General features: G+C 42.5%; 1 protein-coding gene across 1 annotated transcript in view; it reads left to right on the forward strand.

Annotated features, from left to right (window-relative positions):
* WDR11 (WD repeat domain 11) overlaps positions 1–13,313 on the forward strand; it is a 75,985-nt gene that overhangs the window by 10,235 nt on the left and 52,437 nt on the right. The window contains exons 3-7 of the mRNA XM_018566644.1: positions 6,571–6,724; positions 7,074–7,247; positions 8,584–8,770; positions 9,431–9,596; positions 11,240–11,354. Coding sequence (XP_018422146.1) covers positions 6,571–6,724; positions 7,074–7,247; positions 8,584–8,770; positions 9,431–9,596; positions 11,240–11,354 — 796 coding nt within the window. The remainder of the gene's footprint in view (positions 1–6,570; positions 6,725–7,073; positions 7,248–8,583; positions 8,771–9,430; positions 9,597–11,239; positions 11,355–13,313) is intronic.

Raw genomic sequence — 13,313 nt, forward strand, 5'->3', positions numbered from 1 at the left:
GATCAGACCGCGATCTCGACTAGGGGAAGCCATGACCATGTGTCAGAGCAGGGCAGATGGCTGCGGTTGTGTTTGTCACCCGAAGCGGAGTTCGCAAACGGAAGCAAAATTTTGCCAAACTTCCTGTCCGCAAACAGAAGCGTTGGTGAACCGAGGTACCACTGTAGTTGTAATGGGAGAGTGGCCTTGACATGCGCATTGTCAACAGGTCAACCTTGATAGCTGGGACACAGCTGAGAGGTTCCTGTTTTTGGATTTTCCAGATATCCCGTTGGATAATCTTCAGGAGAATTCTAAAAGCCTTCTGCAGTGTATACATGCTGCTGGTCCTCTGTTTGATTTTCAGCTGAGCCCCAACTGGATAGAGAGGGGAGAGTTACTCTCCTCATCGTGCACGGCAGTAAAGGACCTGCATTGGCTCAAGCACTTTCCATTTTTTTTTTTTTTCTAGGTTTTTCTTTAAGTGACCTCTCAGCACCTTATACAAATAATATCTGACAAATGGATGTTTGATTTGCCATAGTAAGATTGCATACAATATTATTGTTCTCTACAGCACAGTGGCGTAGGACTAGGTTGAAGAAGTAAGCAGAATTTTTCTTTTTGACGTACCTGCATTGGTAAAGCTAACCAGCATGTATTTGTGAAGTCAACATAGACTTCAGTGGTGGAAGAACAATCTGGAAATTCAAAGTGGAAAAATAAGGGACACTGTTCATTTGTATGAGATGTAAAAGTAGAAGCTGTGATGAAAGTAAACTTTACATCTGTGATGGAGCCGACTGCTGAGAGAAATGGAAAGCATCTGAGCAGGAGCCGCTCTGATGAAAGTACTTGCCACTGAGTCCGCACTGTGAGAGTAATTTACTGAAGGCAAATAAGCTGCTCGTTTTGCAAGGGAATTTTCCCTTCGCTTAGTGAATGTGGTGGAAATTCACTTTGCAAAGAATTTTTTTTTTTTTAAAGAACTCTGGGCAATTAAAATCTACCCACACACTGCAAGTTATAAGTACTTGTTTTATCTAGGGAGCTAAAATAGCAACGTTATACTCGCCTGAACAACGGTCCCTTCAGCTCCACTCCCCCTCCGCTCCAGCAGTCTAAGGTCTTGTGAGTTATCACTTTCTATACAGTATATAGGATGTGAGGACGCCTAGGGACATACCATCACAGGAGCAAGGGAGGAGAAAGGCTTCAGAGACCAGTCTAGGAGTCGGTCCAGTTCGTGGTTCTGGTGAGTATAACTCTGTTGTTTTAGCTCCTTAGACAAACAAACCCTTAACCCTGTGTGTGTGTGCATGGGGTGGGGGTAGCCCCACTGCAAGGGTTAAGATTGTATTTGTCCCGAGTTATGCTTTTAAGCTAAGGGAACATTTTCTTGCAAAGAGAACAGCCTATTTGCCCTTAGTAAATCACACCCCTCCCCACCACACAAACACACAAGGTCTGCTGCTTGTCGGGTTTGACAGATCCTAAAGCACCAGGTAGGAGAACCTTTCCAGCTTATATTCAGACTGCACCGAGCAAAGCCTCAGGCAGGCAGGACCCAGTTTATCTTCGGAAAGGCTGTGTACACGTAGTCTGGGAAATATTACTGTAAGAATGATTAACCATGCCAGTCAAAAGCTGGTGTGTTAACTACATGCAAATATACCAGAACATGTTTCGATAGTTGGGTTGAAAAGCTCTTATGAGGTTGACTAATACATAATAAAATTAGCAAACTGCCATTAACATAAATGAGAGGAAACCCATCTGGTCTCCATCTACCAGCATGCACAAAACATGAACAGCTGCTTAAGGGGGAACCTATAGTCTTTAGTGGTTCTTACATATACATGGAAAAGAGATCAGCTAAAAAAGCAGAACTATGGGGCAACCTTTTTTGCCCATGGTTCTCTTCAGGGTCATGGGAGGACATATACTGATGTCCTCCGGTGATCCAAAACTCATTGCCCGCTATATGCTGAGAGCCCAGAGCCGCGCTGCAACCGGGACGGATCCCAAAAAATACTGTTGAGATCCACCCCACTAGGCTGATTGAGAGCTGGCCCTGCCTCTGGAGGCAGAGCCAGCAGTGCCCGCCCCCTCCCTGTCCGCTCCTCCAGTCAGCATTGGAGGGGAGAGGGGGGAATCCCTGCTGGGAGCCATGACTCACAGTCACCGCTCTCAGCAGGGAGAGGATCGGGAACGCCACGATGTTGTGTTTGACACAAACTTGCCACGTTACTGAGCCAGGCAGGTGACTAAGATTTATACAGGTTTAACAATGGAATGTCTTTGTCACCACCCCAACTCCATCCTTAATCAGCTTATTCCCTGTAATTATCAGCAAGTGGCTGAACAAAATGACTGTGTGCGTGTGTGCATGTGTTTGTTTTAAACTGTGTATTTAGCAGCTTGACCGCAGTTCCTCACTACCACTACTGCATAGTAATTGTGCCTTACTAAAGCTCTTGCTGAAATCTCACTGAAAGTCTACCACATGGGGTTTGTCTGATTGAAAACTGGAGACTATCTGCAGTCTTTTAATTACGTAATTTGCCAACTAGCAAGCAGGCGCACAGAGACCCCGTGATCATCCCTAATACATACTTTCCTCTTTGTGGCCTCACAGAGTTTGCAACCTCCATGTACATGGGCTTTAAACATAGAAATGTATAGCCTAGCCATTAGAGGGAGCCCTGTATTCTCTGCAACCACCCGGCTTCTCTGCTTAACAATTGCTGAAATGCCAATTGTGGGCACGCATTCTCTTAAGTAGGGCAGCTGACAGAATTAATTTGTTAGAGATATAAAGCACAGCATTACTGCAAAACGGAAAGCAGACTGCAAGTACGCGAAGAGCAAACATGGATGCCCAATGAATGTGTATATAAATAAAAGCTATATATGAAAACGGGTTTTTCTAAAACATTGACCATATTTACATCCGTTTTGGAATCTCAAAAATGCACTAAAAAGACTATGGGGTGAATTTATCAAAACTGGAGCAGACAAAATCTGGAGCAGCTGTGCATGGCAACCAATCAGCTTGTCTCCTCAGTTTGTTCAGTGAACCCCTTAATGACCAAGGCATTTTTTTTGTTTTGTTTTTTGCCTACATTATATAATCTACATTTTAGGCCTGAAAATTACTTAAAACCCCCAAACGTTATATATTTTCTGAAAGCCAAGACCCCGTAGAATAAAATGGCGGCAGTTGCAAATTTTTATGTTGCACGAAATTAGCGCAAGTTATTATCAAACCCCAAAATTTAGTGAAAAAATGCACTTGGGTTACATTAAGTGCCCCAAAACACTATATAAAACCCCCTTTTTTTTTGTAAAATATAAAAGATGAGGTTACACTGAGTAAATAGATACAACATGCCCAGGTAAAAAATTGTGTGCGTCCGTGTAACTGCGACAAAATTGAGTACCCCAAAAAGTCCAAAGACGACATTTTTAAAGCCCTTACAGGTTGTCCGTTTAGAGATACGGATTAATATTGGCCCCAGAATTATTGCTCTCACTCTGGCATGTGCGGCAATACCCAACAGTGTAGCACGATCAACATTTTTGCACATAGGTTCCCCCAACGTGTGTTCATGTGAATATGTGCGTTCTCGCGGGGGACTTTAAACATTTTTCAAAATAATTTTTACATTTTATTTAAAGTAATTTTTTAAACCTTTTTTTTTGTGTGTGTGTGTGTTTTTCAACATTTTAATTGCAATCACATACGGGTGTTTACTAGCATATTGGTGGTGACAGGTACTCTTTAAGGTGAAACTGGGGGTCCCAAAGCCCCCTAGTGTCACCTTTTACACTCTAAATAAGCTATTGAAGTGCAGATCGCACTTCAATAGCTTAGAAATGACATCTAAGGGACCAGAAGTGATGCAACACGCATCAGTCCCGGTCCCATAGAAAGGGGGAGGTAAATCGGTGAACGTACGTTCGCCGCTCTCCTCCCCAGTTTCCTGCTGACCAAGATGCCCGTCCCGGGCCCCCAGGAGGGGCAGTGGAGCCCGGGAAACACGAAGGGGGTGTCGGGCGGGGGGCGGCCACTTTACCGGCCCGTAGAAGTGATCTGGCGGCAGCTGAATCTCTTTTACTGTAAAGCCGGCTGCCGGCTCTACAAATTTGAACAGAGCCCTGGCGGCTTTTCCCTTTAACCCCTGAAGGACCCATGACGGAATTGTCCCATCATGGGTTGTGAAGAGGTTAAGATTTGAAAATGAAAGAGGGAAGCTGATTGGTAGTCATGCACGGCTGCTCCAGATTTTGTCTGCTCCAGTTTTGATAAATTCCCCTCTTTTACCTTTTACTTAAACTGGAGGATTTAGGATGAAGGTGAAGTTCTTTAAGAGTGCAAGGTAGATGTAAATGTGGCTAAGTGATTCATGTGTGCTGCTCGGTTTGCACTGTGGGAGGGAAGAAAGCAGCTTCTATAACTTCTCTCCATGCCCCCAGAGTGTTAGATGCAGACGCATCCAGCCGTGCTTTCCCTCCACAGCACTGCCATGGCTTTGTTTTTAAGGCAATTAGTATGCACCTGACAATTTCTTCTCAGCGTCTGTCGTGTTTTGCTGAAAAGTGAACACATGCAAGTTGTGTTTTAAATAGCTTTTACCAATGTAGATTTTGTCTTTTTTTTGTTTTTCCAACTCCAATAAGACATTTTGAAATAATACTGAACGGCAAACGAAAGTATAGAGTTGTTTAAGGGATCAAAGATGCTTCTTGTGAGAAATCTCTGCCTAGGAAATAATTGCAGAGATACTATGTATACTGTGATGCCTCACTGACTGTGGCTGTGTGAAAGCACCACCATTGGTAGAAATACAAGCTTTACACTCCTCTGTTCCACTGCCTGGTCCACTTGACCTTTGCTCTATTCAAGCGCTATAGCCACCTCAACTATCTTCATATCTAACACTTTTAGGGTACTCAGGTTCCCCCTTGTTCCCCACCATGCACTGGTTTCTTCCACTGGCCTCTACATCACCACTGTATCCTGTATTGACGTAGGGACCAGTCGTAGGAACCACAGAGTGTGACACAACTGGAAGGGTGTTGAACCAGAACAGGCCATTGCTTTGCAAGGCAGTGATGATCAAAGGAGGTGGGACTGGCAAATATACAGATTCTTTTGCAGGTCCTGCTTTATGCCATTTCTTTATCCTAGTGACTGAGTCACTTTAAATTTGTGGCAGACACCACTGTACAGTGGTGATGGACATTTTATGGACATAATCAGTATTCATAGATGTGCACAATTAAAAAAAAAAAAAAAAAAAATAAAAATGGGCAAATTTAAAAAAAAAAAAAAAAAAAGATCAGGAATTTGTGTGAAATGGTACGTATTTTCCTGCTGATGCTCCAGTTTGCACCCAGATTGGTCCTACTGGTATCGGAGTGCTGTGGAAACATTAGATTGTGAAATTCTTTTTGAGGAAAGGATTAATGTGACTACTACACTATGTGAAGCTCTGGGTAATATGTTGAAGCTATATAGATGGGGAAATACACTCACCGGCCACTTTATTAGCTACACCTGTTCAATTGCTTGGTAACTTAAATTGCCAATCAGCCAATCGCATGGCAGCAACTCAGTGCATTTAGGCATCTAGACGTGGTGAAGATGACCTGCCGAAGTTCAAACCGAGCGTCAGAATAGGGAGAAAGGCGATTTAAGTGACTTTGAACGTGGCATGGTTGTTGGTGCCAGACGGGCTGGTCTCAGTAGTTCAAAAACTGCTGATCTACTGGGATTTTCACGCACAACCATCTCTCAGGTTTACAGAGAATGGTCCGAAAAAGAGAAAATATCCAGTGAGCGGCAGTTGTGTGGACGAAAATGCCTTGTTGATGTCAGGGGTCAAAGGAGAATGGGCAGACTGCTTTGAGATGATAGAAAGGAAACAGTAACTCAAAACACCACTCGTTACATCTGAGGTGTGCAGAATACCATCTCTGAACGCACAACACATCGAACCTTGAAGCAAATGGGCTACAGCAGCAGACGACCACACCGAGTGCCACTCCTGTCAGCTAAGAACAGGAAACGGAGGCTACAATTCGCACAGGCTCACCAAAATAAGACAATAGAAGATTGGAAAAACATTGCCTGGTTTGATGAGTCGAATTCAGTTGCGATATTCAGATGGTAGGGTGAGAATTTGGCATAAACAACATGAAAGCATGGATCCATCCTGCCTTGTATCAACGGTTCAGGCAGGCTGGTGGTGGTGGTGGTGCTGGTGTAATAGTGTGGGGGGATATTTTCTTTGGGTCTGTGATGCTATCATGTCAATTTGGACCAAAATCTCTGAGGAATGTTTCCAACACCCTGTTGAATCTATGCCACGAAGAATGAAGGCAATTCTGAAGGAAACAGGGTGTCCAATCCGGTACTAGCAAGGTGTAACTAATAAAGTGTCTGGTGAGTGTAAATAAGCCACAACCACGCACTAGTTAATGCTACTTTGTAATATTTGTAGGTTAGGTATAATTGTCCAATATGAGTAGTGTGCTTGTTAACCATTGTCTATGTGAACCACTGTCTTCCTTCTGTTTACCCAGGTGAAATGGGCAAGAGAAAACTATCACCACAACCAGGGCTCACCTTATTCTCTGCGATTGGCATCAGCGGATGCCAGTGGAAAAATTATTGTGTGGGATGTTGCATCTGGCACAACACGATGTGAAATACAGGAGCATTCAAAGCCCATCCATGGTAAGAAGATATCACTAAAACTATTGGGAAAACACATTTATATCCACGTTTATTTCTTACTCCAGCAAGTCTAGTCTTAAAACATATTGTTTACTATGGATCCGCTTGGCCAGTATGCCAGCTTGTTTTCTTTTTGCATTGGTTACCGAACGTTTAAAGGGATAATCCTCATGTACATTTCAGATCAATTTTGGTAAACAGCCCATTTAGCTGAAATTTTGTCTTTTTTGTGTGTGTGATGGCTATATTCTCTTTTCTGCAGGTTGTACAAAAGTGGTGTACCAACAAACTTTGTTTTTCTGAATCTTTACTTTTGCTAACATAATGATATCCCTTGTTTATCTTGCAGACATGCAGTGGCTGTGGAGCCAAGATGCCTCTCGTGATCTGTTGCTGGCTGTGCACCCCCCTAATCTCATTGTACTGTGGAATGCAGACACTGGAACAAAACTCTGGAAAAAGAGCTATGCAGAAAATATCCTATCTTTCTCCTTCAACCCTTTCCAGCCTTCTCAGCTTGCTTGTAAGTTTTGGGAGTGAGCAATCGGTGCTAGGGCTTAAAACTGATCTACCGTTTGATCTTCTGATTTATACAAATATCCTATTTTAAACAAAATAAAAAAAACTACTTAGACTACTGACTTTCAAAGAGGGCCCAACACCTTGCTGCAGTCTGGCTCAACTGCCTGGTTATGTCAGGCTTCTGATAACTTGCCTTCGAGAGAACATACTCTATTGCTTTTAAGAGCTGTTCATTCTGAGGATTATAAGCAGAATGATGCGAGCTAAAGAATTGGCAGGCTTCATGTAGGGGAAACTTCAAAAGATACAAACAGGAGCACATTCCGTTAACCAATTGGGTGTAGGATGTGTTATAAGTGAAATAACTTACATGTTGTTGATGAGGACTGGGTGTCATGCAGCCTAGGTGGAGGATCGGTTTCCTATTTATGCTGTGGTGCTGCGTCTCGAAATGTCGTCTGTGACAGTTTCTGTGTCTACTCCTGTTGTGGTATGGTCCAGAAGGGATTGCTTGTCTGAGGAATGCTGTGGGTCTCTGGCGGGGGAGAGTGGGTCCGTTAGGGACAGTAGAGAGAATAGGAGAGCTGCTGCTCGCTGCTGCCTTCCACTGTCAGTGTCCCAGCTGTGTCGCTGATCCAGCTGTCCGTGACTGGAGTTGTCAACGCTGTGTCAGGCTGTGTCCGGACACTGGGGGGTGAGACTTGGACGACTGCTCCTGACAGGAGGATCGTTTGGTAACCTCTAAGATCACCTGGTCAATGTGAGTCCAGTGAGAGAAGTTAGAAAGGCTGTCTCCAACAGGGGTGTCTACGATTGGCCAGCCGGGATGGATCTCGGGGTGCAGGAGAGTAACGGAGCAACGCGTTTCAAGGCGAACCTCTTTGTCAAGCTCAAGATTCCCATTTATTCAGCTGAATACTGAATCTAACTAATACAGAGTGTTTTTGTTACAATTACGATTAGTTTTAGTGGTCGCGGACATGATCGGCCATACATAGTTAGACTTGGGTATTCTAGTAATCCTTTGCTGTGATATATTTGGAAGTGTTGGTACACCATTTTTCATGATCGCTGTACTGTGGACCAAGGATCTCCTCATACTTTTCGCTGCATGATCCGAAATGTCTGTAAAGCTTGAATTTATTATGCTCTTAAGCAGGCATAGGTAGTGATACATTTTGGAAGGTCACCCCCACACACAGTGTTACTATGAAGACGAGGGGGGCGCCCTCTAAATATGGTGGGTGCTTTGTGGCTCTAGTGAAATGTGAACATTTTGGTTGTCCTTTTGTGAAACTAAAGTTTTTAATGAGACTTTTGCATTTTTTTTAACCTAGTACTGACTAGCGAGGGCATCGTGTTTGTGTCCGACTTCTCTCCATCTAAGCCTCCAGCCAGCAGTGGAAGGAAAGTTTATATATCCAGCCCTCACTCCAGTCCTGCTCACGCAAAGCCAGTGACGACTACTGGTGCCAAGAAAGCCCTCAATAAAGTGAAGATTCTCATTACTAATGAGAAGCCAAGGTAACTAGAACCTACCAGTCTTTGGAAGCATTTGGAAGATTTTATCAGGACAAAGGCTTTGCTTATCTGAAGGGTTGTTTGTCTGCTTTTTAATGTATGTCATAACGATGCCTAGAAGTAGTTAAACATCAAGCCCTGACCTAAAAACGTAACATGCATACGCTTTTTTTCAAATTGTATACAATGTAACAATACTTTCTTATGTAGCTGCTAATCTTGAATTCATCTTGTCCTATCCACATCCTAGAGTACAAGGGAAGTAGAGGGATATTGGAGGAGTCTGACTGATTACCTCCTGATTTGCCCTCACTTTCTCAATCCCTGTTCATCTCCCAATATAAGTAGAGCAATACAAATGTGCTAACATATAATAACCCAAATCCCTACATGTTTCCGCAACAAGTTAATTTCTATGTGGGAAAAATCAATAAATTGTGCAAACAAAAGTGAAGAGCATAACCGTAGTCAAATTATTTCCTTCACATCTTCAAAATAAACAATTCCGACAGTTAGAAGTAGTCCTGTATTTTGCAAGATTCTTTAACTGTGCTTTGGTTTTCTCTGAAATGTTTCCTATCTGTACATAGTTCTGCAATGGTGCACTTTTGTGGTTTGATGCGTTTCTTTCTTTCATTTTTGTATTTTGTTTTTATTTTGCAGTGCTGAGACTGTGACTCTGAATGACTGCTTGCAGTTGTCCTACTTACCATCCAGACGTAACCACATGCTGCTGCTTTATCCCAGAGAAATCCTCATCTTGGATCTGGAGGTGAATCAGACTGTTGGAGTTGTTGCTATTGAGAGGACAGGTGTTCCTTTCCTGCAGGTACCCTAATTTCACTCATTTATAACACAATATCGAGTCTACTGTATGTAATATAATATGTAATGAGCTTCTGTAGTACATGGTGAAGTTGAAGGTTTTGGTGCTTGCATCTTTGGGAACAAAAACATTAGTCTGGCTCAGATGATGCTGGTGCATGTGAGGTGAATATGAAACAAGGGGTTAACTTTACTTTAAAGAAGGGTTAGTATTAGAATTACAGGGAGGGTTCATGCGAGGGGCCCTTTTAGGGTTAGGGTTGCATCCAAAACTACCAGATCCAACCTCAAAAATATTTTGATGTGTAGGTTTCTAGTCATTATTCACTAACAAGATGTCTAGGGACCTTTTAATTGGTTTACTGGCAGCTCTCTTGCTTAGTAGTTCTTTTCTCTTTTTGATGTCAGTAGGTGTAGAGAAGCATAGATCCTGTGTAGAGACGTCACTTATTCTCTCTTACCATCGCCTTTCCATGTTCTAGTTTAAAAGTGTTAAAATCTTTTAACTTCTGCCATGTAGGTTGGGGCCCCGCTTTTACACATCCTTAGTAAGCAGTCATGTTTACGTTTCTTCACTGAACAACCCTTAGGATTAGATTTCACCTATCGCACAGCTGACTGGGATGCCTCATTATAGGTGTGTAGGGAACATGGGGCCCCACCATATTGCTGCACAAATTACCCTCTAGCAGGATCCCTCAGTTGAAGTGTATCTATAGTCAGAACTTCGGTTTAGATAGAGTAGGGACTATCTAAAAGGGATAGAGTAGTTTAGACTTCATGCCAGTTTCTATTTAGCTGTCTGTGTACCATTGTGGACATTTTCCTTCACTTCCTGTTCTAGAGATTCTGCCCCCATTAGATTTTTCTTTTGTCTCTTCTTGGAACAGCTTGAAAAGTATAGAAGAACCCTCCCTTTCTTGGTGACGATGCTCACTAGTGCAAGTAGAGGGGTGAATCTTCTCCATGGGGACAAAGACGCCAATAAAAACTAAGCCTAGTCATACAAAATAAGAAAAAACACGTTAAAGCCTATGCCGACCTGTATCCTGACCAACACTTTCTTTGGCTCACATTAAAAGGGTGAACTAACTTGCAACACCCTTACCTTATCTCAATTCCCTCCCATCCACCCCAATCACAGGTGCAATTATGACCTCCACTACAGTGATGACCATCACCTGCTGCACACGCTGGGCTATGTAGTTGCTTTGGCCAATGTCACCTCGTCGATGCAAGCCACACGTCCTCCTGGACTGTGTAGTGAAGTTTTGAAGTGTCAGAAACGTTCTACTGGGCAGCAGGCACTTAAGGTGAACTAACCCTTTAAAAAAGAAAACTGAATAGTAACTAATATATGACAGGATAGCCTTAGGTACCTTGGTCAGAGCATTTCCTTTTAGTAATTATACTGGGGTCAATTTATCAAAACTGGAGCAGAAGAATCTGGAGCATTTGGCTATTGCATCCATTCAGCTTCTCTCTTCAGTTAGGATTTGAAAATGAAAGAGAGAAGCTGATTGGTTGCCATGCAGATCTGCTCCAGATTTTTGTCTGCTCCAGTTTTGATAAATTCCCTTCCCTGCGTTTTGATTAATTTTATGTACTGTAATATTATTACTTCATCTGGTTTTCTTGTTTCTCTAGGTGACCCCATGCTTTCAGAGGGATGTCCTATTTTGTCTACATGAAAATGGCTGCATTACACTCCGAGTAGGGAGGCAGAGCTGTGGAAGCTCAGGAGCAGCAAGTGAGGAAGCAGGTAGGTGCCTTGGGATAGTAAAATAAGACAAATGCACTGTTTTTCCAGGAATGGCTCACCTTATCGTCACACTTGTGCACACTTATTCCTTTTACCTGGATGCCCTCTTTTCTACACAGATCCCAGTAGTTGCTGCTTCTGAATGGCTTTTAGCTGGTGCTTCATTTTTGTCACTGGAAGCACATGTTCCCTAGATCCTAAATGCTTTTATAAATGGGTTTGTTTCTACGATTCTAATTTTGTCCAGCCCTCCTTTGTCCAGAATTTACTTTATACATTTGTTCTACTCTACTTCTGGAGTTTAGCAATAGACCATTTGCTGCATACATCAACAAACAGTTTAAAGACCTTCCATCCTGACCACATGAGTGGAAGTTGGCACAAACATGACCTTATCTGCCCTGGTGGCCACCTTATTCTCTGTTACAGATAACTGTTTGTGATAACTGTTTACTACAGTTTGAGAGTTTTTCTATTTATTTCACAAGATCCTTTCCAGTATTGTACTATTGATTTGTAACTTTTACTTGCTCTACATTCTTGGCAGCCCTTCTAATATAAACCCATCATACATATTCAGTGTAACAACCTCCCAACTTTAAAGAAAAAAAAGAAACAAAAAAAAATCATAAATGCTGAGTACATGAATTAAATGCAAATGTCAGGAGCCTAAAATATGTGCTGCTCTATTATGTGGATATTGTCTTTTATACCATGAAATTGGGTAAGTGGCCCCATCCCTTTACATCTCTTGAACATTGCTATTGGTATGATGAAGAACCTCACTGGTCAATAGCAAAGCACTGAAGGCAAGGGTGAGGTCAAGTACCTGCTGATTGGGAAGCACTTGAAATGTTATAATAGAATGTCTACTGATTACAGGGTTGTCTGCAGAGTTCCAAAGATGGCACCGGGCATGTGCAGTTAGTTACTTCTCGGTGCTGGCATTTAATTCTTATGTTCAATTTTGTAACTTTATTTGGAGCACATGTACATTTTAAAGGTTTATTGCATGAAGTGTGATATTTCTGCTTTGCAAAGTGATTAAGTTCTATTTTCAACTATAAACCACACAACTTGTGAGCAGTTAAAAAGTTTAGTCTGTTAGTCCCCACTATAGAGTTTTATTCCATTACACATAATCAACCAGTTGACATGAAGATTAATCACTTGCCCTAATACCAACACTTGCAGTGTTTTATCACCATAGCAACGATACGCTTCAACTTTAAAACTGTGAAACCGCATAAAAAGAAAGGGCAGTGGCATCAATTTTATATGGTATAACAGCTGCTGAGTTGTCAAACATCAGCATGGGACACACCGAGCACAAACAGTTCTATGAAGAATTAATGAAGACGCTGGGGCACCTGCAGATCCGACTCAGTCGCTGAGCTAGAATGCCGCAGTCTGAATTAGCAGCCTTCCCCACAGAGCAATATTTGTATTTTCCTAATTCCTCTTTGTGTAGCTTTTGTAAATTGTACTGTACAATCGGCTTCCAGACATTTACTCCTTCACAGTCTTGTGTATGAAAAATTAGTCGTGTGGGTTTTACGTATTAAGTCGTTTTTCTTCCATGCAATAGCTATAATGGTTAGGCCTTCCCGTTTTAAGATCTAGATCCCGTTTACATTTACAGGCCAAGAATTGCTTCAGCCAGACGGCTGCATACAGAGTTGAAACCCATTCGGGAATTGTTTTACCTGCCCATTTTGTAAGACGGTGCTCCTGCCTACATCCAGCAACTCCTACTGTGCTTTTGGACTTATTGATACCTTGTAGACCCTTCTTCCTAGCCTTGGGCTTATAAATCAACATTGCCACCTTGGTGATACCCACTATGTTCTTCTGGTAAGCCAGCCAGTGTGTCTCTATCTCCCATCAGGTTACAGAGATGGAACACCCACTGTAAGCCTGTTTATGACTTTCAGCTGCCTTGTAGCATTCAAGTATAAA

Source organism: Nanorana parkeri, unplaced genomic scaffold (genome assembly GCF_000935625.1).
Source record: "Nanorana parkeri isolate BGI_ZX_2015 unplaced genomic scaffold, ASM93562v1 scaffold965, whole genome shotgun sequence".
Lineage (NCBI taxonomy): Eukaryota > Metazoa > Chordata > Amphibia > Anura > Dicroglossidae > Nanorana > Nanorana parkeri.